At 41.2% G+C, this 26,509-nt stretch overlaps 1 protein-coding gene across 5 annotated transcripts in view; it reads right to left on the bottom strand.

The window, feature by feature from the left end:
- The window catches only part of SLC25A13 (solute carrier family 25 member 13), a 183,931-nt gene that overhangs the window by 24,874 nt on the left and 132,548 nt on the right, over nt 1–26,509 (bottom strand). For all 5 annotated transcript variants that reach the window (XM_078442205.2, XM_078442225.2, XM_078442213.2 and 2 more), the window contains one exon: nt 5,774–5,914. In XM_078442205.2, the coding sequence (XP_078298331.1) occupies nt 5,774–5,914 (141 nt within the window). The remainder of the gene's footprint in view (nt 1–5,773; nt 5,915–26,509) is intronic.

Here is a 26,509-nt window from a genome sequence, read left to right on the forward strand (position 1 = left end):
CAACGTGATAGTTTCAGGTGTACAACATAGTGATTCACCATCTCTAGATGATAGTGCTGTGATCACGACTAGCGTAGCCACCATCTGTCACCACACAACACTATTACAATGTCACTAACTATATTCCCTATGCTGTACCTTTTATCCCCATGGCATATTCCCGGCATAACTGGACGCCTGTTATCTCCCACCCCTTCTCCTGTCTTGGCCATCTCTGCCACTCCCCACCCCACCTCTCACCAAATTTACTTTCTTGATGGCTTTTTCTACCCACCAAACGTTGAACAGGGACTTGGCTCTTCACAGCCGCATCCTAACCTACCAGAGTAGTCAGCTTTCATTAAAAGTGTGTGGAGTGAATTAATTAATCTGATTTACATTTTAAACAGACCAACTCTGGCTGCTGTGGGGACAACGGATTTAAGGGAGTCAAGAGTCAAAATGAATAAATCCATGAGGAGGCTTTCACAGACACCCAGATGAAAGATAAATGTGGGAGAAGTAAGACGGTGAGAACTACCACCTTGGTGGCTGTAAAACCATCTAATGGCCCTTGATGTTAGCAGGGCACAAGTGTCCTCAAAGTAATGATGGGACAACTGTTTTCTTCAGGTGGGGTCAGGAACTCAGAAAAATAGGTATTTTTAAAAGCTCCTAAATTGAGTATTCTTGTGTACTCATACACTATCAAGCTCAAATTGATAAACTGATGTCATCTGACAACATCTATTCACACTGAAACTATGCACATGCCCCTTGACTTAGACATTTTCATTGCTAGGAATTTATCATTTGCATATACTCACAAAATTATGTCAAAATACACTGTAGGGGATATTCACCTTGTCATTGCTTATAGTATCCCCAAACTAGAAGCAACACAAACATTCATCAATAGGAAACTTCTTAGAAAAACTTAAAAAAAAAATGTACACAGCTATTAAGTACAACGAAGAAAGAGTTTTAAGGTCTACTGCATGCATTTGAAACTCCTATAACATTGTGTGTCAACTATAGATTTCAACTTAAAAAAGATATATGGTGTATTTAGAGATATTCTATTTGGGGAGCCTGGGTGGCTCAGTTGGTTAACATCTAACTCAAGTCATGATCTCACAGTTCGTGGAATCGAGTTCCACATCGGGCTCTGTGCTGACAGCGCGGAGCCTGGTTGGGATTCTGTCTCCCTATCTCTGCCCCTCCCTGGCCTGCTCCCTTTTTCTCTCTCAAAAAATAAATAAATAAGCATTGAAAAAAAGAAATATTCCCTTTGTGTTAAAGCGTGCACACACACATACAACATTGAAACTGATACAATTTGTGATAGATACACAGAGAGAAAAGGAGATAAATATGGATGTAATTAGATTTTTTTTTCTTAAGGATATGTAAGAAAATAGTGGTTACCTTTTGAAGAGAGAAGGAAGCAGTAAGGGTTTGAGAGTCTTACTTCTTCACATATCTTTTGAATTATTTGATTTTTTTTAAAGGTAAACTTCTATTTTAAACACACACAAACAACATCTCTTTGAGAGAATTAGCAGAATAAGTAAGAATGTACTGATGTATCACTACTTGCTTCCTGATTTTAAGGAGAGCAGCTCCAGTGACTGATTTATACATACTATGTGAATGAACACACATACACACATACTTGCATGTAGATGAAAATTGTATTTGAATGCTCTGTTAAATGCAGAGGGACAAATGCCTTTGGTGAGAACACAGTCGATACCGCTCCTATCCTAAGTGACCACCTTCCAGGCTGGAGGGTAATTGTGATTACATAATCTGAAAGCAGTTTTCAACAATGCTTGATATCCTGGCTGTCACCGCTTCACTGACCATGTTTTTGCCCTCACAAAGCACCATGAACTTGTCCATTGCTTAAGGAAGCAACTTTTTAGCCTATATCAGCTGTGTTGCCCTTATTAATGTTAAATGATGTTTCCTTCCATTACTACAGTGTAAACCATTCCCTTGTCAAAGCTCTGTTGGCTCCTATGGGCAAGGTACCATTCAAAAGATGCATACCACTTTCTTTTCTATGACGGAATTGATTTTATTTATGTTCCAGGGGCTTATGCAATAAACAAAATTTATGTAGGGAAAGGGAAATACATGCTCATATATTCTTAAGAAAAGTAATATATGTTGTAGTTTTTTTTTTTAAAAACTACATTATATTCAAATAGCTCGTTCAGTGGCAGTTAATTTTCTTGCCTTTACTTCAATTACCTACCTAGTCTGTGCTGTGACTAAATCTCCCTAAATGTTACAAAAGGTGGGGGGGGGGGAAGGGAGGGGGCTTTGTTTGCAGAGTCCACTATATCTGTTCTAAACCATTTCTAAGCTCAGGAATGTGAAATGTTTACCAAATCCACTTTTTTTTCAGTTGTAAATGTATTTCTAAAGCAAACGTCCTAATTACCATTTACTGGGAAGTCACAGAATACTTGGGTAATTTGCAAGTCAATTCAGGAGAAAAAGAGAAAGACTGGTTAAGTCCAATTTAGGTGAGGTTAAACAGCAGGCCTAAACACACAGACAGAGCCACTCACCACACACTCCTCCCGGGTCTTACATTGTCATGTAAACAACAGCAAACAAAAGATCCAAGGGAAGGAGAATGAAGATCACCAGTCCCCACTAAAACCGGGACAGTAGTTCTCTTTTTAAAGACCCACCTGCAGGGACACATACCAAGTTCTACATTGTTAGGTCACTCCAGGCCATTTCCATTTTTCTGCCCAACTTAAAAAGACTAGAGACAGAGGGGCGCCTGGGTGGCTTAGTCAGTTGCGGGCCTCCAACTTCAGCTCAGGTCATGATCTCACGGTTCATGAGTTCGAGCCCCGCGTCGGGCTCTGTGCTGACCGCTCAGAGCCTGGAGCCTGCTTCGGATTCTGTGTCTCCCTCTCTCTCTGCTCCTCCCCTGCTCATGCTCTGCCTCTCTCTATCTCAAAAATAAATAAAAACATTAAAAAAAATTTTTTTTAGAGACAGAAAAACCTTTATGACTAAAAAGCAGTACCCCGAAACAAAATCACAGCAAATCATGGAAATGCTAAAGTCCCAAAGCTCCAATGCTTCAGCATTCCCTAAAAGGATGGATCTTGACTTGCTAAAAGATTTCTGAGCAGGGAAGGGTGGGGTCAGATGAGCGAAACTGGAGAGGAGAGATTCGCAAGAAACAAAACCCGTGGCTGGAACAGGGGAACATAAAGGAGGGTCGCGGAGGGTGATAATGCCGGACTGAGCCAACAGAATGGAGAGGTGAGCTCTCTGCTGAGTGAAGCCTAGACTCAGTCTTAGTGAATTTGGCCGCTGACACCAATGGCCTGCAGAAAGGATGGGACTGCAGAGTTGCACAGACACCCGAGTTTCCAGAAGCTCTCAAAGTGTTAGTGACTTCACTTGGTAATTACCAATACTCCAAAAGCAGCATTTTGTAAGGCAGCAACAAGCCCCATGGAATGCCTCTGAACTGGATTAAACCACCAGGCTAGTAATTAAACTACCTTTATATGGGAGAGGTCTCTTGCTCAAACTTGAGCAATCCTGCTCATTTCAGGAAAGCAGTGGAAACAAGAAACTTCTGAGCCTCGGTTTCAGCCCAGATACCCGTCATCGGCAGCTTCTATTTTCCGAACTGCAAAATCAGGAGACCAACTTCTTGCAAGGGGTGTTAGCAGGGATTTAGATTTTGAAATACTGTGAAGATGAAAAGGACTCTCAGTCTTATATCATTTGCAGGTAGTTTAACAGTCTCCGTTTCTGTGTCAGCAAACAAGTTTTTACCATTTTATCTTTCGAGACGTTTCGATAGCAGTCATTGCCATAGTACCTAAGTGCTTTTCACCAGACAACCTGCTGAAAGACTGCTTGGCATCTTGTCAAAATGACGTACGTGCTGCCACGCTTGCTACAGTCTGCAGAGAGCCCAAAAATTTAGAAAAGAAGACTACTCTTCTTCAAATTTATCGGTGCTGTGCTTTGTGATAATACTGCTTGTTCCTTTACAGCTGGAGAATAATTTGGTAAGTGAAATGCCTCTAACAGTGTGCTCCCTGCACAACCACAGGCTGAGTATTTTGGGCACTACTTACAAAATCTGCATGCTTATTCCTAACCACACATGCCTAAATATAAGGCAAGCTTTTCCCCCCTAAAACTAACCCCAGAAAAGGTGTGTCACATTATATTCAAGTCTAACAAAGTCTTGGATCATGGGGTACAATCACTTGACCTTGAGAAGTACAGAGTAGCATTTGGGGACAGGCGGATTTGCCTGCAACAACCTCAATCATCACTAACACTGGATGTTTATACCAAAATCACCTCCAAAACTTGAATTAAAGAAAAGGGGAGGGGGGAGTATTCCTGGGGGTAGGATCTCATAAATGCTGAATGTCAAAACAAGGCATTTTACACGGACTCTCAAAAGCAATACGATAAGTTGTTTATGGGACCAGGTATGTCCATTCAGGATGAACTGGGAAGAGGAAAAAAGAAACAACTGTCCTCATGCTGTGTGTCTGTGGGATAAAATTTCCAGGGACAATGCTGCACACGGAGCCCAAAAGTGCTTCACCCTGCCAGCGTGGGATAAAAACGCAGACAATGTACTCGGCAAGACCATGTGAATGGTTGATTCACAGGTGGCGATCCAAACACTGATTCAAAATTCTTACAAAGAGTTTGATTAAGATATTTCTTGATATGTATGGACAGAAAAAAGTCATATCAATTTCCTATGATGGGAATTTGTATGTTTGTGTGTAAATAAATGAAAACTATTTTGAGTAAACATCTGACTTCAGGTTTATTCATCCCTAAAACTTTACTTAGTCAAGTTGGCCGTGAAAAAATTTTTTTAACTTTCTTACTGAAAAATTGTAAACACCTTATGTTTGATAAAGACTTATGGCTGGGGATATATGGAGGCAGTTCTAGTATATTCCAGTTCAACTTCTTGGTAGAGGAGTGTGAATAATAAATTTCAAGAATTTTCTGAAAGCCTGGTTTTGCAATTATTCTGAAAAACTATTTTCTAAATGACAATTAAGATTCAAAATAATTATGACAAAGGCATATATATGGACAGGGTTGGAATATACAGGATCAGAAAATAAATTCCCAATCTAGTACGGGCTTCTCCTTTAACTGAGCTCAGTGCATCTTCCGAAAAATGGTACCCTGTGATCTTTGTTTCTACCCTTCACAGAGGACAGCACTGAGAATTAGCTTTTTGTATGGGTAACAAATCCAAATAAAGCTCCAGCCACTGTTGCTGCAAAGAGCTAACTGCTGAGCAACACTCACATCATAGTCATCTGTGCTTAGTATATCTTGAGGATGGCTTAAAAAAAAAATTTTTTTTTAATGTTTATTTATTTTTAAGAGACAGAGAGAAACAGATCACAAGCGGGGGAGGGGCAGAGAGAGATGGAGACACAGAATCCTAAGCAGGCTCCAGGCTCTGAGCTGTCAGCACAGAGCTTGGCGTGGGGCTTGAACTCACAAAGTGCAAGATCATGATCGGAGCTGAAGTTGGACACTTAATCGACTTAGCCACCCAGGCGGCCCTCAAGGATGGCTTTTTGATGGCATGCATGAAGGCACCCTATGGGCCCCAGCAGAATGCCTTTTCCAGGTACCAAAATGTGAGGAGTCAATTTCATGCTGATGAGAAGTTTATTTACATAGTTCACCCCATCTGCTAATTTAGGAGATGAACACAGATCAAGTAAATGACTAAAAGGACAGTTACCTTGTAGATCCCAAAGAACCCCAGGTCCCTTACGACAGACAGGGCACTGACTCGGGGACCAGTAGTGATCTCTCCAGCCACTTGCAAACGGATCTTGACGATTTCTAAAGGATTTGTGAAAATCACCTGGGAGCCTCCTGCCTAGAAAAAGAGAAAAAAAGTAAATATTTAGGATCACAGAAGGGTAAGGGTAAGGAAGGTCGGGAAGAGGGTGTGATTATCCTCTATGGAGCTCAGAATATTCTATCTTCAAGAGGCTGTAGTTTTCCATCCTCGTTCCATCAATTACGACAGGGACTAAGATGGGGCACCTGGGTGGCTCAGTCAGTTAAGCATCCGACTTATCTCAGGTCATGATTTTGCGGTTCATGAGTTCAAGCCCCACATCGGGCTCTAGGTTGACAGCTCAGAGCCTGGACCTTGCTTTGGATTGTGTCTCCCCCGCCCCCCACCTCTCTCCTGCTTGCACTCTGTCTCTTTCTCTCTCTCAAAAATAAACAAACATTAAAAAAGAAAAAAGACAGTGACTATGAGTCTGAATCAAAATACAGTTACTGCCAAGGAGGTCTTGGGTACTGAGGTCCTATTTCCCTCATGCAGACGTTGAAAGAGGGCAAAGAGCAGAGACAGATGTCTTGTGGCTTCACCAAAGTCCTTGCATGGAAATGAAATGGATTCCCTGAAGCACAAACAACTGCTATCACAGGGCTCAAAGCCAAGGGCACAAAGGCAGCACTAAAATGAAAATCAAATAGTATCCAAATAAAGAGACACAAACCTGCTTGTCCGAATAGGAGGAGATAGGGAGGACACAGGTTCTCCCGTGATGGACTCTATGATTCTGGCAATGATTCAAGAATTGCCAGAGAACACGTAAACTTAGATGAAAGCTATTTTGTCTTCTCTTAAAAAATCAGGTCCATCATCAAACACCATTTCATGGAGCTGCATATTCTTATAATTTTATGTATGTATTACCTGTGTATAGATTAATCTTTTTATAGAAGATAAATGTCAAAGTAGTAAAAATATGCATCAAATCAATTATGGCCCAAACTCTGAGCAATGTGTATTATTTCATTCCAGCAGTGGCTGGGTGCCCCACCTCTAAGATCATCAGCGGAAGTCTTTAAAGTGGACTTGGGGCACCTGGGTGGTTCAGTCAGTTAAGCATTTGGCTCTTGACTTCAGCTCAGGTCATGATCTCATGGTTCATGGGTTTGAGCCCCGCATCAGGCTCTGCGCTGGCAGCATGGAGCCTGCTTGGGATTCTCTCTCTCTCCCTCTCTCTCTACCCCTGCCCTGCTTGTGTGCTCTGTTTCTCTCTCTCTCAAAATGAATAAACTTAAAAAAATAAAAGTAAAAAGAATAAAACGTACTTAAACAATAAAGTGTATTATAAGGGAAGTTTTAAGCTAGTTATTTTGAAGCTCAGCTTGCATTTATTATACGCAATTACATTCTTTCTCACTGTACTTCAGCTTGTTATTTCTTGTCACAAATATATTAAATTTTTATTTCTTCCAAACTAAGGTTGATACACAGTATAGTTCAGAATCTTTATTACCTAGTGATGCCACCACACTAGACCAGATATGGTGCTGATATTTTACAGCTCAGTAGATGCCATCACGGTAACAAGCATAATTTGGATTAATATCATACAAAACTACTTCTTATTAGATTCTCTGACCCCATTAACCAATGTATGTGCCCTCATAAAATGGCCAGTACTAATCAACACTGGATAAACAAAGATGATCTTGAAAGCATAATTCACTTGGAAATAAAAATTAGATACAATATAAATATCCAACGATGAGAGATGGATTAAATGAATTTGGGTATGTCATGCAATGGAGATACTATGCTGCCAATGAAAATATTGTGGAAAAGGTCCAATATATATATATACTGGGAAGTATAAACTCTCATGTTCAAATGCATGTACAGCTTTCCCCCCCGTTATCCCTTACCGTCGTGTAGAAAATACACCAATGTAGTGCTTTTTAGGTGGTAGGATTACAAGTGGTTTATTTTCTTTTCTGCTGTATTTCTTATTTCTTCTACACAGATTATATATTACTTCTATAAAGAAAAATAAATACCTCTGCATAACTTATCTGGTATGTATAGCAATGTTAGCTAAAAAAAGTAAAGAAATATGTTCATCCATTAATTCTCTATAAATCAAACTGTTTTTTTTATTTTTACCAACTTGATATCTTAATCAAGACACACTTGATCTTAAAAACAGACCAAGCCCACCCCTCTCACCACATTACAACTGTTTAGAAGGCAGCAGTATGGTCCAGTGTCTTGACGGCCACACAGACCACCTCTCTTTGCTTACTTGTTTCACCCCTCACCTTTGGCTCTCCTACGTGACTCTCAGGAGGTGGGCCAAACAATCCTGGCAGGAAAAAACCTAGGTTAGATTCATCAAAAGGTCCAAGAAAGGCCCTTAGATAGCGGGAAGGAGAGCATGAGGCGATATGCCCAGAGGCTGGTGTGTTCTTCTGGTCCCACAGACATTTGGCTCCCTCTTCTCTGGCTCAGAACAGCTGTTCTTTGCTCCCACACTGCTGGGACCTGCGGGGAGGCAGAAAGGCCAAGTCCCCACCTGTCTACAGCTCCTCAGTATTTTGTGGGTTTGCACCTGCATCTTTCCACATGACATAAGGGAGTTAAAGTTGTCAGAAGGAAGAGAGGAAATGGACCTGGCTTAGTAACAGCACCAATGGTACAATGAGGATTATGTCTGTGCTTCCTGACCCAAGCTCTTGAGTTGCAAAAATGAATAAAAAATAAATATGTAAAAACTGTTTTATGGGAGCAGAATGAGAAAGATTTGCTGAGCTGGAATTAATCCTATCTGAGGCTGATTTATAAAAGTCCCAATGTGGGTAACAGCATCTCTATCAAGGGCAGAACGGACAGGAGTCTGCATTGTCGATCTTCTTAAAGAACAGCACAGGAATGCAAGGCACACTCATCAACAGCGGCTGCAGAGGCACCTGCGCGCATGTGCACACTGAGTCCCTGTCCCATTTGTCAAATCACCTCACTCAATATGAGGCTTGCGGAGATGGCAAACGGACCGCAGCCAGCACGATGTCTGTGACACAGTAGTGTCACCATAGAGTTTTTTTCTCCCCTCTCCCAAAGTGATGGTGCCCCTCTCTGCCGCATGTTACGGTCACTTGCGAAGCTCTGAAAAAGTACTGGCTTCCAAATCCTACTTCAGATAAATAAGAAATTCTGCAACTGCTCTTTAAAAAACCTGATTAAGATGTGCAGTGAGATTTGAGAATCGCTCTACTTCACTGGATCACCTCCATGATCCCTTTAAATTCTGAGAGGCTGCTTGACAGGCTTACTTACAACTGTGACTTCTAATTCCAGTTCTCCAGTTTCTTTCAGAGGGCAACTTTTATGTTTTACATCTGACCTCACAACAAACTTTTTGTACGTCTCCAAGTGGTGCCGTTATTAAAGGGTATAATCCTTAGTATAATCCTTAGGCACAGAATCGCTGTCTTACTCGTTACCTTATATCTGCACTAATAGTTGTAAAAGTTAATGTTATATACAAAATAAGAACTTAATACTCAATTCCCTGACTCCCAGCCAATCGATAGATACCAATTCTTTTAGCACGGCACAGTGAATTCTAATCACTAAGGACAATGCAAAAGTCAAATCCACTTCAGACAGCTGCAGGGAACAGACGCAGTGGGAAGAAAGTGTAGTGATACTGAGAAAAAATAATGATGTACTCCTGGCTTCGGGTGGGCTCAGAAAGAAAGAGCTTCCAGACTCAAAGTGGCACATTGTACAGGTACCAAAGATGAATCAGTCCTTTGGAGTCAAGCTGGAAGGAAATGAGAGACTCCAAGGCACCAAGAGAAGATGCTTATCATCAGATGCACAGTGTCTGGGCATCACCACGACTTGATCACTGAGCGGCACACTGGCTGCCGCTCTCCCAGTCTATTGTCCATTCACAGTGCCTTACCTGTGTCCCTCCTCTGTGAGATCAAAGATAGCTGAATCCACAGACCGTGAACAGGAACACCTATTGTGCATGTCTTTGTGTCCCTCATCACTTGAGAGACCTGGCTGTGTGATGATGCTGTTTTGTGTGTGTGTGTGTGTGTGTGTGTGTGTGTGTGGAATTTTGTCACAAATCACTTCCCTGTGACTTTCTGGAGTCTGTGGCAAGTAGGACAGGCAAAGATTTTCTACACTGCACTAGAACTGGTTCTGTGTGGGTGTCACATTATATTTACAGTGGGGACGCTGAGGTGTCTATAAGTTTCCTTTCTACAGGTTCTTTATTACTGAAACCTTAGTTCCTACCCAGCATCTGGATCTATCCAAGAAACACACGTGCTTATTACTACAGACTCACTTCTGCTACCTGATCATTCATTCATTCATTCATTCACATCATAAAAGTCCCAAACATTTATAAGCAATCGTGCTCAAAGTTTGTCTTAAGAGCTGCAAGGGCACAAGATGAGTGAGAAAACATTCCTGTTCTCAAGGAGCTTGAAATAGGAGTGAGGTCATAAATATTCATTAAGCATCCATTACTGGGTATCAGGGTATTTATTGCTTTGCATGGATTACAGATCTTCAGCCCACTAAAAAGGTATTTTTTCCAGATTTTACATAAGAGAAAATTGAGGCATAAAAGATTAAAGAAACTGTTATGGGCTGAACTGTGTTCCAACAAAATTCATATACTGAAGTCCTAACACTCAGTACCTCAGACAGTGCCTGTATTTGGAGACAGGGCCTTCACAAAAGTAGTTAAGGTAAGATGAGGTCATATGGGTAGCCCCTACTCCCATGTGGCCTTTGTCCTTATAGTAAGGGGAAACTGAGATATGGACACAAATGTGCACAATGAAAAGAGAGTGTGAGGACACAGCGAGAAGGGGGCCATCATCAGGCCAACGAAAGAGGCCTCTGAAGAAACCAACCCTGCTGACACCATCTTGGACTTCCAGCTTCCAGAAACATGACAAAATAATTACACCCAGTCTGTGGAATTTTGTTATGGCAGGGCTGGCAAACCAATACAGCACTTACACAAGGCTACACAGCCAGCAAGCAAAGGATTTTCTATGGAGTCCAATAAATATATGTGTTATGAAGAAAAAACATGGCACATAGGAAAAGGGAATTATAACTAACAAGAAGAGGTAAGGTCCAGATAAACTGCCATGGCAATTCGAAGAAAGGTAAGATATCTGTTGGATGGGATAACCTGGGGAGGTGGTAAGGCATGTAAGAAAGTAACACATCAGTTGGTGACTGAGTGCAATTAGGATTTAGCTAATCCAGGCAGAGAAGGGCACAAAGGCACAGTGACTAAGGCCTGGCACACTTAGAGAGCAAAGAGACCCAGCACCGTGTGTCCAGTGAAGTTTTAATATGGATGATAATTATGAGGAGATCAACATTATCATCCACTAGCATTTACTGAGTGTTTACTATGTACTACATGTTACACTAAGAGCTCTGTATGAATTTTCTCCGTTGGTCCTCATAACATAAGGTAGCTAATAATACTATTCCAGTGTTATAAGTGAGCAAATGGAGACGGAAAGGGTGAAGGAGCTTATGTAACCTGCCTGAGATCACAGAGCTAGGAAGATGGAGTCTATATTCAAAGCAGACCTGCCCGAAGCCAGACAGGCACTTCCACCATTTATCACTATGTATCCTGGCAGCACAGAAGAACCAGCCAGCTGCTTAAGGCCATGAGAGAAGAAGGCTGGAGAAGGCTACTTACTGGGGCCAAATCACAGAAGGCCTCGATAGTGCCTTCCTGTGCTCGTGCGGTGGGAGGAACGCAGGTTATAAAGGGTTTAGACCTGGAGAGTGTCGTGACTACCATCTGTGTCTCGGAAAGATGGACCGGGTGGTAGAAGGGAGAGTTCAGTAGGGGAGACGAGCCCAAAGCCAGGGATAACAATTAGGGTTTTAGCAGACTAGATGAGAGAGAAGAAAGGCCAGAATTGGAACAATTACACCAGCAAGAAGGTATGGGGGTGGATGGCTGAGCACTGGATGCAGCAGAGAACGCCGGGCCCCGCTGCTGAGAATGCGGGAGAAGGAGTGTGTAGGATCAAAGAAAGGACCCATATTTTTACAAGTGCGTAATAGGAACAAAGGGGCACAGAAGAAGGGTGACACATCCAGAAGGCAATGGGAAAGCGAGCTGGGAGTTAGGGAGGGAGTCAGAGGAGGGTGTCATCCCCCATCTGTGCTAACTGAAGGCAGGAGCTCACGTGGGGTGCAGGGAGATGAAACGTCAACAGTGGAGACCTAAGTGACAAGAAGCCTCCGCCACACAGCACAGCAATCCAGGCACAGAGGTCAAGAGAGGGGCTTCTGGAAGGGAAAAAGCCAACAACAAAATGGGCAACAATATCTGCTGGCACAGGGAGGCAATGTCCAGCTCACCATGTGATCTGTGGTTGGAAAGATGGAAAAGTGGATGCTGGGGAATCAGAATTTGTGCAATCTACATTTTTTTAATGTTTATTTATTTTTGAGAGACAGAGAGAGACAGCGAGCAGGGGAGGGGCAAAGGGAGGGGGAGACGCAGAATCCGAAGCAGGTTCCAGGCTCTGAGCTGTCAGAACAGAGCCCAACGTGGGGCTCAAACTCACAAACCACGAGATCATGACTTGAGCCAAAGTCAGACGCTTAACCGCTTAACCGACTGGGCCACCCAGGCATCCCATGTGTAATCTACCTTTTTAAGGGAAGGGAAAGAGAGAGAATGATGTCATTTATGGAAGCAAGCAAGGCAGAATGCAAATGCATTTAGGGTCATGAAGGAGAACAGCTCTAGGGGACAGTGAAGAGATAAATTGGAGCTGAGGAGGATTAGGTCACACTTATGCAAAACAGCACACAAGTTCTGGGTGGGGGAGGGGAGTGGAAGGCAGACAGACAGTGAAGCCGGGATTTCCCTACTATTTATGATTCAAAGACAAACAGAATCAAATGGATCAGGATTTGGCACAAGGAGACAAGGGAAGTTCTGAAGCATAAACTGAATACAAAACAACAAATGACCCCTGAGAACAAGAGTAACATCACATTCTGGCTCTCCAGAAGTTATACAAAGTTATGGTGAAGTTAGTCCGATGTGCACAGACAGGAGGACAATGAAGTACCTAGTGACATCTAAAGAGGTGTCTGATGCAGTGGCCCATGCTTGCCACCCCGCAGCTCAAACAGATGGGCGACACAGCAGGATGCAGTGTGCTGAAGGGCTGTTTAGGCATGCTTATCTGCACCTGCCTGAAAGGACTGGAGCCACGGGGCAGCACCCAGTGGGTTCTCCATTAAGACCCCACTGTGTGCACAGGCCTGCAGATGAGGAATGAGTCAGTTCAGTCTTATGTGGATTCTCACCCGGACGAGGCTAGGTATGTTTACTGCCCACTGCACTAATAGTGAATGCTAGTGTCAATGTGACAAAATGCTTTGTAGCATTTTTTTTTTTTTTTAAAGAAAACTGTGTGCCAACTCCACAGCAGATGTGTAAGAGTGAACAAAACTAATGAACACCCCCCCCCCCCCATACACACACACCTTACAGAGCACATTTCTGGCTGTTACTCACAGGACTGTGTGAAGATAAAATGGAAAGAGGTACATAAAGCACTCATCCCGGTGCCTGGCATAATACTCAATCAATGATACTGCTTACCATTCAACTTACCAAACCCCCTCAAAGCCAGTACAAATGACTTCCAGTTTTTTCTTTTCCTAGAAACCTGTACATTAAACTTTCTTTTTGAGGGAAACATAGTTGTACTGAGGATTGCAGGAAGTAGCAGTCTCGAGCAAAAAAAGTTTGGTGGGGGGTGGGGGGGGACACAAAAACTCACCTAAGTGATGGGTGATAGAGTGGTTATCCACATAACCAGAGAGTTTTTATTTAATTTAAATTCACTTAACTTTATTAATTAAATTCAAGCTGACACTCCATAAAAGTGGGTACTTCTAATTTTGAATACTTTTGTTACAGAGAAATGGTCAATCACGTCCTGCTGCAGGAGCTGGTAAAAATGACAATGGCTAGAGAAGAGAGTTATCCAGCAGACTTTACCATACACTGCCTGTGGGGATGCTTTCTGTGGTTCCATGTAGATGTGAACTGCCCCCAACACTAGCAAACCACTTTGAAAATGAGCACCACCAGTTGCACAAGGAACTGAGACAGAGACTAGGTTCCCCACTGCTGAAAACGAGGCACAGTGCACATTCTTCTGACCAGGTAATCTGACTGCTGGAAGGAAAGCCACACAAATGCCCTTTATGTTCAAGATCAACTTCTAATGTTTCGGGCCTTTAAAGCTGTCCCAGGTGAATGCTGGATGCCCCATTTTGCTACCAATACAAATCCAAGTTCATGTCTCCAGGACAGTTTCAGTGGTTGTGATTCCTGTCTAAAATTCATGATCTTCATAAACTCACCTTTGCATCCAGGAGGGCTGAGAGCAACCAGAAAGGGACATAGGACTATGGAAGCTACAACTATGTCAGCATGAAGCCCAAGCACCAAGCTTCTCAAATGAATAGGGCTCTGTCGACACAATCATCGTTATTTCCAAATGCTCTAATTTTTCATATGATACACTCCTCATGGCTCAAAGTAAAATTACAGGTTTTTTCCCTCTAATACCCCCTCTCTGAAATGGGCCAGACAGTCTGCAAAGAACCTGAAACGTGGCTTCCGTCACAGCTTTGGCTCACTGACCAGATGCGACTATAAGCTTGATTTCTTCTTTTTCACGATTTTGTCACCCAAATTCCTCTTGCTATGTTATGCAATGATTAAGTTCACTGTTAACACTTCAGATGCTGCATAGGTAATTTTATTCTGGGAGGTGATTCATCTGCTTTTTTAAAAACAGAATGCCAAGAAACATTCAGAAAGGCAACATACTGCAGGACCCTAATGCACTGCCCAATTTCTCCAAGGACAGGGACCTTCACACTAAAGTGAGCCTAACATAGTTCAGGTCCAATAATTGTGAACAAGTAGGTTTTAAAGTTATATGCCTTGAAGATGACTTACCCAGCCTGCTTATTATTAAACTTTGGAAAACAGCCACAGCCTAAACACATTATGTAAAGGTCTGCTCCAGAAGCTCCAGTTCTTATTTCCGTAGGATGCATTTTCTTTCACCTATTAGGAACTAAGCAAGCCCTTCTCCAAGGCTTCTTTCCTAACCTGGATCGTATCCCTGAACATTCTTTTTGGGACCTGGGGAGTTGAGTCCGAAGAACTCACAAGATGAAAAGGCATGCTTCGTATGATTTGCCTCCCCAAACCAGTCTAGCCAAAAGTCTTGAGAATATTCAGAAACTATTAACAATCTTGCATTAAAAAAAAAAAAAAAAAAAAAAAAAAAATCCTGTCATCAATCTGCTGTCCACAGAAAACATAGCGGGGTATTTTTTTTTAACATAGTGCAATTCCTGCTACATTTTAAACTAAAAGCATTAAATATAACTGTATTTAATCACCTCCCCTTAATTTGAATTCACATGGTAGATACTTATAGCTACTTAAAAAATTAAGTGGCAAAATGTATATGAAGAATGTGTATCTTGATATTTTAATTATGCTCAATTGAATGTACTTAGATTTAAAGTGCTTTTCACAAATGACATGTGCTAAGAATATCTAATTGCACACTGACATTCTAAAATGTGTGCTTACATGTGTCAAAAATAGATTAATATGAAGTTATGGAATATGGCTTTTTTAAACTAAAGCCTAAATACAGTATTTTGATTATTTGGATACAAATAAGATTGTAACTACAAAAAAGGTCTACACTAGTAAATTACTAATGATACACATTACATATAAAATGAACACTCAAGTGATGACAGTATTAGGTATTTAAAGTGAAAAATAAAGATTTCTTAAGAAATCTAAGATTTAAGGTATTTTCTATTTATTCTCTTATTAACTCAATGTTACATGGAGACATGAAAATACTTTGTATGTAGTACAGATATTATCATCATATAGAAAGATCACAGGGAGGTGCCTGGCTCAGTCCACAGAGTGCACGACTCTTGATCTCATGGTTGTGAATTCAAGCCCCATGTTGGGCATAGAGCTTACTTGAAAAAAAAAGATCACAGGTACAAAAAAAAGTATTCAGCAAATAGTAGTGGATGAATTAAATTAAAACACAGTACCCAACAGTAGTCAGGTACTTCGCAACACGGACTACAGGAATTCAACAATCTCACAAAGAAGATGGCAACTGTGAGGGGATGTGAGGCCAAGAGGCCCCGCACCCTCTAACTTGCTCTGAAAGGAAAGTATTGGATCCAGTGCCCAGTGCCATCACAGGAGAGGTTATCACTTTGCACAGTCAGGAAGTTCAGTCCTCACTGCAAGTTGAGAAAAGAACCTTTAGCCTAACCCTTAGTGTTACAGGCTAAATTGGGTCCCTCCAAAATTGTGTGTTGAAGACCTAATCCTATACCTCAGAATGTGACTGTATTTGGAAACAGGGCCTTCAGAGAGGTGATTAAGGTAAAATGATACGGGTGGGCCCTGGTTCCATAAGACTGGAGTCTTTAAAGGTGATTAGAACACAGGCAACATGCAGACCGAAGGATGGCATGGGAAGACACAGCAAGAAGATGGCCATCTGCAAGCAAAGAACAGAGACTTGGAAAAAAACCAAACCCGCAGACACCTTGATCCGGGACTTCCGGCTTTCATAAGTGCGGGAAAATAAACTTCTATTATTGAAGCCATGCAGTCTGTGGCATTTGGTCATGGCAGCCCTAGCGAACCAATTTGACTGTCTAATTGCACACCTCTAAACATGAAACAAAACAGGATTGTCTCCTGACTGGGTGTGTAAATTAAGCTCTTAAGTAAAAAAATCTGTAACTGGACTATTAAGAAACTTTAAAAGAGAATAGATCGTCACCATGTAATTGTTTTCGAGAGATACCAAATTGAAATCTCCCTACTCTTAATTTCTTAACTACATGGCACGGTGGAAAAAGGCTATGCTGTTTACATGTTTTACAAATATTAAGTTTCATATTTTCAACTTCATCGGGTTTTAATAGGCGTATGGAAGCCTGGCTAAGAAACCAAAGTGGAATCTGTTTGACTGACATTAAAAAGCAATGAAGTTACAGATCTGTCAAATATGTTCACATTTGGGCTCTGGCTGTGATACATGTCTATTTTGACTGCTACTACCAGAATCATTTAATGATTTACAGACCTTCAGTGTCTAAAGCATACAAAAGCTGTGGCCCAATCTTTCTTCGTATTTTCACATCATAACAAACCCCTCCCCTATTTATTAGACAACCAGAAGGATGGCCTGGGGTTTGAACTGTTTTGAGTCAAACCAGGCTCAGGCTCTGCCACAGATGGGAGAAAACAGAAAAGAGACATCAGGCTGGCTCAGGGTCTCTCACCAGTTGGACTTTCCCCTAATGAGATGACATTTCTGAGCCACCAAAGGGGAGCTCTTAGCTAGGGAGGCCATCCTGATGGGCCCTTAGTGCCATCCGATAGCTCTTTTATTTTTGCTCCAAGTCAAGCAGAAATCTGGAGAAAGGGCTCTTCCTAGAAGCAGACAGGCAGCAGAATTCCCATCCAACCCAGTCCCTTAGTCCCACCCCCAGAGGACTTTCTGGTCAAACTGTGATAGAGCTGCCTGATGGGCTTCTCAGAAACCTCCAAACTTAGATATTGCCATAGCTAACATTTTTTGCTACTTATTGACTCTTTTACTTTTTTTTTAGAGTTGTTTCAGGCTTACAAAAAAATGGAGAGAGAGGTTCAGATTTCCCTTATACCCTCGCCACCCCCCCACCCCGCCACATGCATAGCCTCCCCATTATCAACTCCCCCTACCAGAGTGCTACATTTATAATTGATGAATCCACACTGACACATAATCATCCAAAGCCCATAGTTTACCTTAGGGTTCATTCTTGGTACATTCTGTATGTTTGGAAAAATGTATAATGACACAGATCCATCATGAAAGTATCACACGGAGTATTTTCACTGCCTTAAAAATCCTCTGTGCTCTGCCTATTCATTTCCCCCCTTCTCCTCCACCCCTAGCAACAATTGATCTTTTTACTGTCTCCACAGTTTTGGTCTTTTCCAGAATGTTCTATTCTGGATTCTATGTTGGAATCACATAGTATGTAGCCTTTCCAGATTGGCTTCTTTCACTTAGTAATACACACTTAAGGTTCTTCCAAGTTTTTTCATGGCTCAGTAACTAATTTCTATTTGGATTCAATAATATTCCTTTGTCTGGATGTACCACAGTTTATTTATCCCTTCACCTACTGAAGGACATCTTGGTTTCTTCCAAGTGTTGGCAGCTATGAATAAAGCTGCTATAAGCATCTTTGTGCAGGTTTTTGTTGAAAATATGTTTTCAACTTCTTTGGGTAAATACCAAGGAGTGCAATTGCTGGATCTACAGTAAGTTCAGTTTTGTAAGAAATCTCCAAACTATGTTCTGAAGTGGCTGTACCATTTGGCATTACTACCAGCAATAAATAAGAATTCCTCTTGCTCCACAGCATTTGATATTGTCAGTGTTCCAGATTTCAGCCATTCTAATAGATGGGTATGGAATCTCATTGTTAGTCTCTTTTGTTTTTAAAGCCACTCTTTTGTATGACTCCTTCATGATTCTGACATGATAATTTCACATGTTAACCATTCAATAAAATCTTTTCTACTAACATAAGTAATAATACATAAACTCTATCAAATGCCCCAAGTGTTTTATATTCATCCTGTTCCTGAGGTTCTGTATAAAGATGGGGGTTGGAATGAAGCCAAATAAACAGAAGTTGAAGTTTTTTAAAGGTTGGTTCCCTTACCAAGTTATCATGGAAAACATTTCTTAGGAAACATCCTAGATATTTACATATGTAGGCGTGTTACTGCTATTCCCTAAAGTCCATCAATTCCTTCATACTCTGATTCCTATAGTTACTGCTCCTTCAATGACTGTTCCTATCTACGTTAATAGCAACTCAGTATATCAAATAACTGCCTTATGTTTACTGCCCTCTCAAGACCTTCTAGTCAAGCATTTATTCATTCAGTAAGTATTTTAAAGCCTCTCCCATATATCAGACACAATGCTAGGGGCAGGTATAATAGTTTGATGTAGGCCCTGTCCTCAGCATTTATAGATGTCTTATTTCAGGCAACATTTACCCATGATCCCCAGAATGCAATTAGCTGACAGCACAAGGCCATAAAGAAAGAGCTCCTTAAGTGGCAAAGCCAGACCATACATGACAAACATAACAGGTCATACATAATACCTGATACAGTCTCTAAGCCTTGGAGTCAACACAGTGGAAGGAGAGGGATAAAGCATATGCACAAATTAAGACAATTTACAATATCAGAATTGAATTATGGCCAGTTTCTTTTGCTTTGTTTTCTACCTTAGCTTTAATACGGCTATTTTTTCATAATTAAAAGGCACAATATATGTTGATATATAGAAAATGTTTATGATATGATCTTGATTAAAATATGTGTTTGGTACAATTTTAAGTTTGTAAATATATGGAAATGAATGAAAAGCAATGTAGATAATGTAAAGCTTATGAAAACAAAAATAATTTAGTTCACTTCAATCTTGTTGAAAGTCATCTATTAAAATAGAAATTGCCATTGATGAATGAAGGAGGGAGGGAGGAAGGAAAGAAAACTTACAATATGGGCATACATTTTGGGGTATGCCAAAAAACCTCCCAGAGAACATTCCAAACAATAACAAAAACGAACTGACTAACCAAAATCTGAAAACGAACTAACTAACCATTAGATTTTCATTAAACTATAAGTGAACTATAAAGATGCAACCAGTGGGGCACCTGGATGGCTCAGTCAGTTAAGTGTCTGACTCCTAATTTCAGCTCAGGTCATGATCTCACAGTTCATGAGTTTGAACACCACGTTGGGCTCTACACTGACAGTGTGTAGCCTGCTTCAGATTCTCTCTCTCCCCCTCCCCTGCTCAAGCTCTCTCAAAATAAATAAACTAAAAATAAACAAATAAATAGGCAAGTATTAAAAAAATAATAACCTTATTTCCACAGCCTCAATATAAATCATAATAAATCTTGGTTACTTGACATGTCACACAGGAGCAACCTCACAGAAGTTGAACTTAATGACTGAGCCTTACATCATTCTGTATTTATAAGTAGGAGATGTGCAAAGACCCATCACAAATAAAAAGTTTGCCTTAAGAAAACTACATTGTGAGACCACATCTTCACATAAAACCCTGAGAAGAGAAAGATCACAGAAGTAGGACTTAAATCCACTTCAGGATATCTGACTCATAAGCTGATTATCAGAGCTATGTGTTCACTCCATGAGGAACTTTTCTCCTTGGTCTGATATGATTTGGTCTAAAACCTCAAGGGATTTCAAACTCAGTCACAAAGAATATGCCTTTGGGTATACTTTATGACAAAAGTACATACACTATTATTCAAAGGATCCATACAGAATTCAAGCTAAAACCAAAATAAAAGTACAAGAAGTGTTTGAATGCATTTAAAGATGGTTGAAACAAATGATTTTGTTTAGCAAAGTTATTAATATTTGAGTGGGGTCATGACTCAAGGCTGATCTAGAGCCTGACACACGAAGCTGATGCTTGCCAATCAAATTCCCCCTCTAATAATTAAATGAAAAACAAAACGAAACAAAATTGAGCTACTTGCACTAATTAGCTGGGGCTGAGGATGAAAAGAAGCTGAAAGTCATTTGTTAGGGAGAGAGGCAAGATGGCCAGCAAGGACATGAAGAGAATTCTTGAAGTCAACACCATCAGGAACAAAATAAAACATAATAAACAAAATAAACAGCTATGCAGAAAAGGGAAAAAAGGGGGAGGGGCGCCTAGGTGACTTGGTTGGTTGGGTGTCCAACTCTTGGTTTTGGCTCAAGTCATGATCCCAGGATCGTGGGATCGAGTCCTGTGTCGGGCTTTGTGCTGAGCCTGGAGCCTGCCTGGGATTCTCTCTCTCCCTCCGTCCACTCCTCACCACTCTCCTCGACTCACGCGCTCTCTCTCTAAAAATAAAAAAGGTTATGTGGAACATTGATGATGACAAATGCTGGCAAGGATGTGGAGCAACAGGAACTCTCATTTGTTGCTGGTGGAAATGCAAAATAGTACAGCCATATGGAAGACAGTTTGGAGAATTTCTTATACAACGAAACATACTTTTTCGTTTGTTTATAAAACTAAACATACTCTTAATGTAAGATCCTACAACTGTACTCCATATTTACTCAAAGGAGTTGAAAACTTACATTTTCAACAAAAACCTGCACCAGGATGTTTACAGCAGTTTTATTTATAACTGCTGAGACTTGGAAGAAACTAAGATGTTCTTCAGTAGGAGAATTAATAAACTGCTGGTACATCTGGCAAAGGAATATTACTGAGTATAAACAGAAATGAGCCATCAAGCCATGAAAGACATGGATAAACCTCAAATGCATATCACTAGTAAAGAAGATAATCTGGAAAGGCTACAAATTACATGATTCCAACTACAGGACATTCTGGAAAAGGGAAAACTATGAAGACAGTAAAAAAGATCAATGGTTGCTAGGGGTGGAAGCAAAGGGGAGAGATAGGCAGAGCACAGAGGATTTTAGGGCAGGAAAAATACTCTGTGTGATTATTAACATGATACATGTATTTCATTATATATTTGTCCAAGCCCATTGAACATATAACACCACAAATGAACCCTAAGGTAAAGTATGGATTTTGAATGGTAATGATGTGTCAATGTAGGTTCATCAATTGTAACAAACATACCACTCTGGTGAGGGATGTTGATAGTGGTGACTTTATGCATGTGTAGGGGTAGGAGGTATTTGGGAAATCTCTATATTTTTCTCCCAATTCTGTGAACATAAAACTGCTTTGAAAAAAACAGTCTTTAAAGAAATGTGCAGAGAGATGCAAAGTCACTGTGAGAAAAACCAAGATGGCCAACAGGAGAAAATGCAGGAAGCAGCCAGTTCCCAGGGCTGCCTCAATTCTCAAGAGCCTTTAATGTCATGTACACCCTCAAGGTAAACCTTCACTCAGCTATTGCTACTTTAGTGAGTTTCTGCCCCTGCAATCAAGAGCAATCTGGAGCAGGAATGGGTTCTAGAATCAGCAACAGATCCTCAGAGAAGGCGTGGGATTAACTATAAAATCGTCATTAAGTAGGGGACAATGAGGATGTTCTCGTCCTACAATACTGCCTATTGAACCCTCCAAAGATAGTTTAAAGATTCTTTACCGTTACTCTCATTGAAAGATAGAATCTGATTTCTCTCTTCTTGAACCTTGGTGTAAGTGGTTTGTTTGACAAAGAGAAGAGAGCAGAGGTGACATTCAAAGTCAGATGGTCCTAAGAAGTCTTGCAGCTTCTGCCCAGGATTCTTAGCATGCCTACTTTGGGGAAGCATTTGCTTAGAATCAAGCTGTCAAGGTTTGAAAAGCCAAAGCTACCCAGAGAAGCCACACGAGGTGCTCTGGACAACAGCCTCGCTGGCATCATTACCAGCCACAAGTGGGAGCCATCTTGGACATCCATCCCAGTCAAGCCTTCAGATGACTGCAGCCCCAGCTGCTATCTGCCTATAATCACATGGAGATCACAAATGAGAAGCACCCAGCTGAACCCAGTCAACCCACACAAATGTGCGACAATAAAATAAGTTTCAGGGGGGCGCCTAGGTGGCTCAGTTGGTTAAGCGGCCGACTTCGGCTCAGGTCATGATCTCACGGTCTGTGAGTTCGAGCCCCACGTCTGGCTCTGTGCTGACAGCTCAGAGCCTGGAGCCTGTTTCAGATTCTGTGTCTCCCTCTCTCCGACCCTCCCCTGTTCATGCTCTGTCTCTCCCTGTCTCAAAAATAAATAAAATGTTAAATAAATAAATAAATAAATAAAGTTTCAGGATGACCTGTTATACAGCAATAGATAACCAGAATGCCTGTCCTCCTCAAGAACACTAATATGATTCCCACTAGGAAGGAGGCAAGAAGTGAGGGCAGTAAGGCAGACAGGGAGCATGTGCGCTGGCAGTGGGGAGGGTTATCATTTTAAACCTACTTAGTGTTCGGCAGCAGTTTAAATGGTGAGACTGAAGAAAGGACTTTAGGGAAGAAACTCCAAGTTACAAAAAATTGGTTAAATAAATACACTGTTCCAATCATAGCTGTATAAAATCATGTAAATCCACACATCTGTAACAGGCATACTCACTGTATGCCACATGACAACATTTGAATAGAATATTCCCATTTACAATATATTCTTTTCTTGTGAGCAAAGCATAGGAGTTGCGCTAGTGGGAAAAATGCAACAGCATCAACCTAAGAATCATGAGTTGCTCCTGTAGCACGGAGTCAGAATGAAGCCTCCAAAAGCAAATATTTATGCTGCTCAAGTTTACACTTATAAAAAGTATAAAGACATGCATGGAAATGAAAATCACCAATTTCAGGATAGGGTTATCTCTTGGGAGACGGAAGAGGGAAAACCTATTGTGTCAGATACGGGAGGGCCTCCAGTTGCATGTGTTACATTTGACATCTTATGTTAAGTGGTAGGCACATCGGTGTGCCTTGTATCGGTTTTTTTTTTTTTTTTAATTTTTTTTTAATGTTTGTTTATTTTTGAGAGAGAGAGAGAGAGAGAGACAGAGCATGAGCAGGGGAGGAGCAGAGAGAGAGGGAGACACAGATTCCAAAACAGGCTCCAGGCTCCGAGCTGTCAGCACAGAGCGCGACGCGGGGCTCGAACTCACAAACTGTGAGCTCATGACCTGAGCCAAAGCCAGACGCTCAACTGACTGAGCCACCCAGGCGCCCCTCTTTTTGTTTTTTAAACAGTGAGGATTAACTGAGGCTGAATGTCATGTAAAAAAGATGAATGATAAAAACTTGCCTCAAAAAATGGTCTCTGATACACTGCTATACAGGCATAAAAATAAGCATACAGGAATCACCGGTAACAATGGGAATACAGGCAACAACGTCAGGGTCATATTGTAGGAGACTGCAATTAAGATTGCTCTTCATGCCATGTTTTCATCAGTGGTCATAATCTCACCAATCCCTTTCAAAACCAGTGATGTGAGCACATCAATTCTGTCACTTGAAATGAATATAAACTTCCATAAGCATTGGATATATTACACACACACACATACATACCAATCAGCATCTGTGTGTTTATGTGTATGGATCTCAACAGGAAGAGACTACTGTGGACCCATCGTCAAAGCACCATTGTTCAAAAAGCATGTTTACTTGTCTCCTTAAAAATTGTTACAGAATGCTATTATTTTCTATTGGTATGCAAGTAAGTTTTACTGACTATGAGCTTTAAAAGAGAGAGGTTCATCCTTTGACATTTTTTTTTTCCTGGTGAATATTATTTCATTTCTTTTTATTTCAATGGAGATTTATTTTCCTGCCAAATAAGTTAATCATCACTTTTATATTGTCCTTGAAAACAGTAATGGCACCACTTGCATTTCCTTATCTGAAGACTTGTTAAGATCGAAGGATCAAGAATTGAAGATCCCAGACCTCTCAGGATTTCAATCCTCTTATTTCACTGGATGCAGAGAAGACAGTCAACACACAATTATTATGTTAAGGACGGATGCTTCCAGACGGATGGCATTACCTGTGTTATTTCTAAGCAGCAACACAGTAATAACAACAACGTGGTGAGAGATAGTATGTTTCCAAAGTCACTGGGAATCTACTTGGAAATGGGTAGTGACAGACCCCTTTCCCTTTGCCAAATTTACTGTGAGCCCCACCATCACTGACAGTGACCCCCAATCATGTCCCCCTACAGGGGCTGAGCTCCTGACCCGAGAAGGGGAAAGATGGAAAGAAACAGAAGGTATATACTTGTGCAGGGATGCCTGAGGATCTGGGTCTCTATCAAAACTCCTACAACTACCAGCCTGTAGAAAACCAAGGTATGGAGAAAACAGAAACCACAAAGAACTTTTCAGACTCAGAGTTTGCAAACCCCAGGCTCAGCATTTCGTTTTGTCTTGAACTGTGCTGAACATACCACTACTGTTAAGTGTGAATCTACAGAAATGCTCAGAAAACTGAAATCAAATTTTAACTGAAATCTAATCTCAGTGCAAACAATGACATTAAAAATTGAGTCAGATTTAACCCTTTTATCCACATCAGTGACACCGAAGATTTATCTCTTCAGTTAGAGATTCTACTATTTCAAAAATAAATTAATAAAGGGTATTAATTTTATTCCCTTTTTCTTCCAAAAACTTCCTCCAAATTTACTATCATTGTGGTTGTTTTTCTGAAACAATATAATAAAACAGACTATTAGCTTTGCTAAGTGCTATGAAGGTAACGAGACAAAGGCCTCCTGACGGATTTTCCCTGTTTTTGCAGAAAACAGACAATAAAACAGAAAAGGCTTTCTTCAAAGAAATGAGCAGCTTCAGTTACAAGTGAAAAGTCAGCCATGTGTACTAATTCTCAGTAATAACGAAGCAAGGGGAGCTCCCCGGGGACTCAGAAGTCACTGCCTGGCATGCTCGGGTGAACTAAGAAGGGGGACTGGCCACGTGACCCAAGCTTTCAAAGCCCTTTGTATTCCCAGGCGGAGAGACGAGGCTTTGGAGCTCACAGGACTCTCTAAGGTGTGTGTCTGGCTCCAAGGATGGGAAAATGCTGTCGCAGCTGGCAAGGGAAGGTGCAGCTGCTTTAAAAACACACTGAAGATGGGATCATCCGTCCCACTGTTCAGAGATCTGAAGGGTCTGGATTGTTTGCTACCTACAGGATTGCTCACTCGAAAAATAAACTCTCTCATCTTAAAGCAGCGTTGGTGGCGGGAGCAACACGGGAGACTTGAAACATCGAGGACCCTGCTGTCTACCAGCCTTTGAGATGAAGGACGGCAGACCTCCTTTCACAGATAGTTTAAGTAGCTGCAAAGCCCAAGTGGCTCCAGTTTTAAGCCCGTGTTTAGATCAGGTTTGAAGAAGGGCTACGCCTCTTTACAATGACGAGGCATCCACTTCTGATGCCAATCTGTGCTTTGGGTTTAAAACGGGCGACCACAGACAAGAGAACAAGACCACCTACGGCAGACAGGACGCGCCACAACCCATCTCCCCGGCACCCAGGCCCGGGTGCAGGCAAAATGTTTTCATTAAAAAGAAAATAAACCTCCAGATTATTGCCAAAATCTCGAGGAGTTTCACATAATTAATTTCACATTTTAAATTCTTACAGAGATGTACAATCATGTCTTTTCAAGCAGGTTTAAAACCTGACTTTTTCAGAAAAGCAAACCCATGTGACTTACAGAAACACCCTGTTAGCTCAAGTCCCGTGCGCCAGCCTGGAGGCCAGGCCAGACAGACTGTGGCCATGCCACTTTGCAATGAGAAAATCTAGTTACTCAAATGAACACTATGGTTGTTTCAAATGAAGACTGCTTACCAGGAAGAGTAGCTGTTACACCTTCTAATAATATTCTTTTTGATTATTATTGTGTGCTCTTTTTATTTAGGACATTAAAGCCTCCCTTTTTCCATCCTGAATGCTCCTAAAGTTA

The sequence above is a fragment of the Panthera onca genome, chromosome A2 (assembly GCF_046562875.1).
Source record: "Panthera onca isolate mPanOnc1 chromosome A2, mPanOnc1 haplotype 2, whole genome shotgun sequence".
Lineage (NCBI taxonomy): Eukaryota > Metazoa > Chordata > Mammalia > Carnivora > Felidae > Panthera > Panthera onca.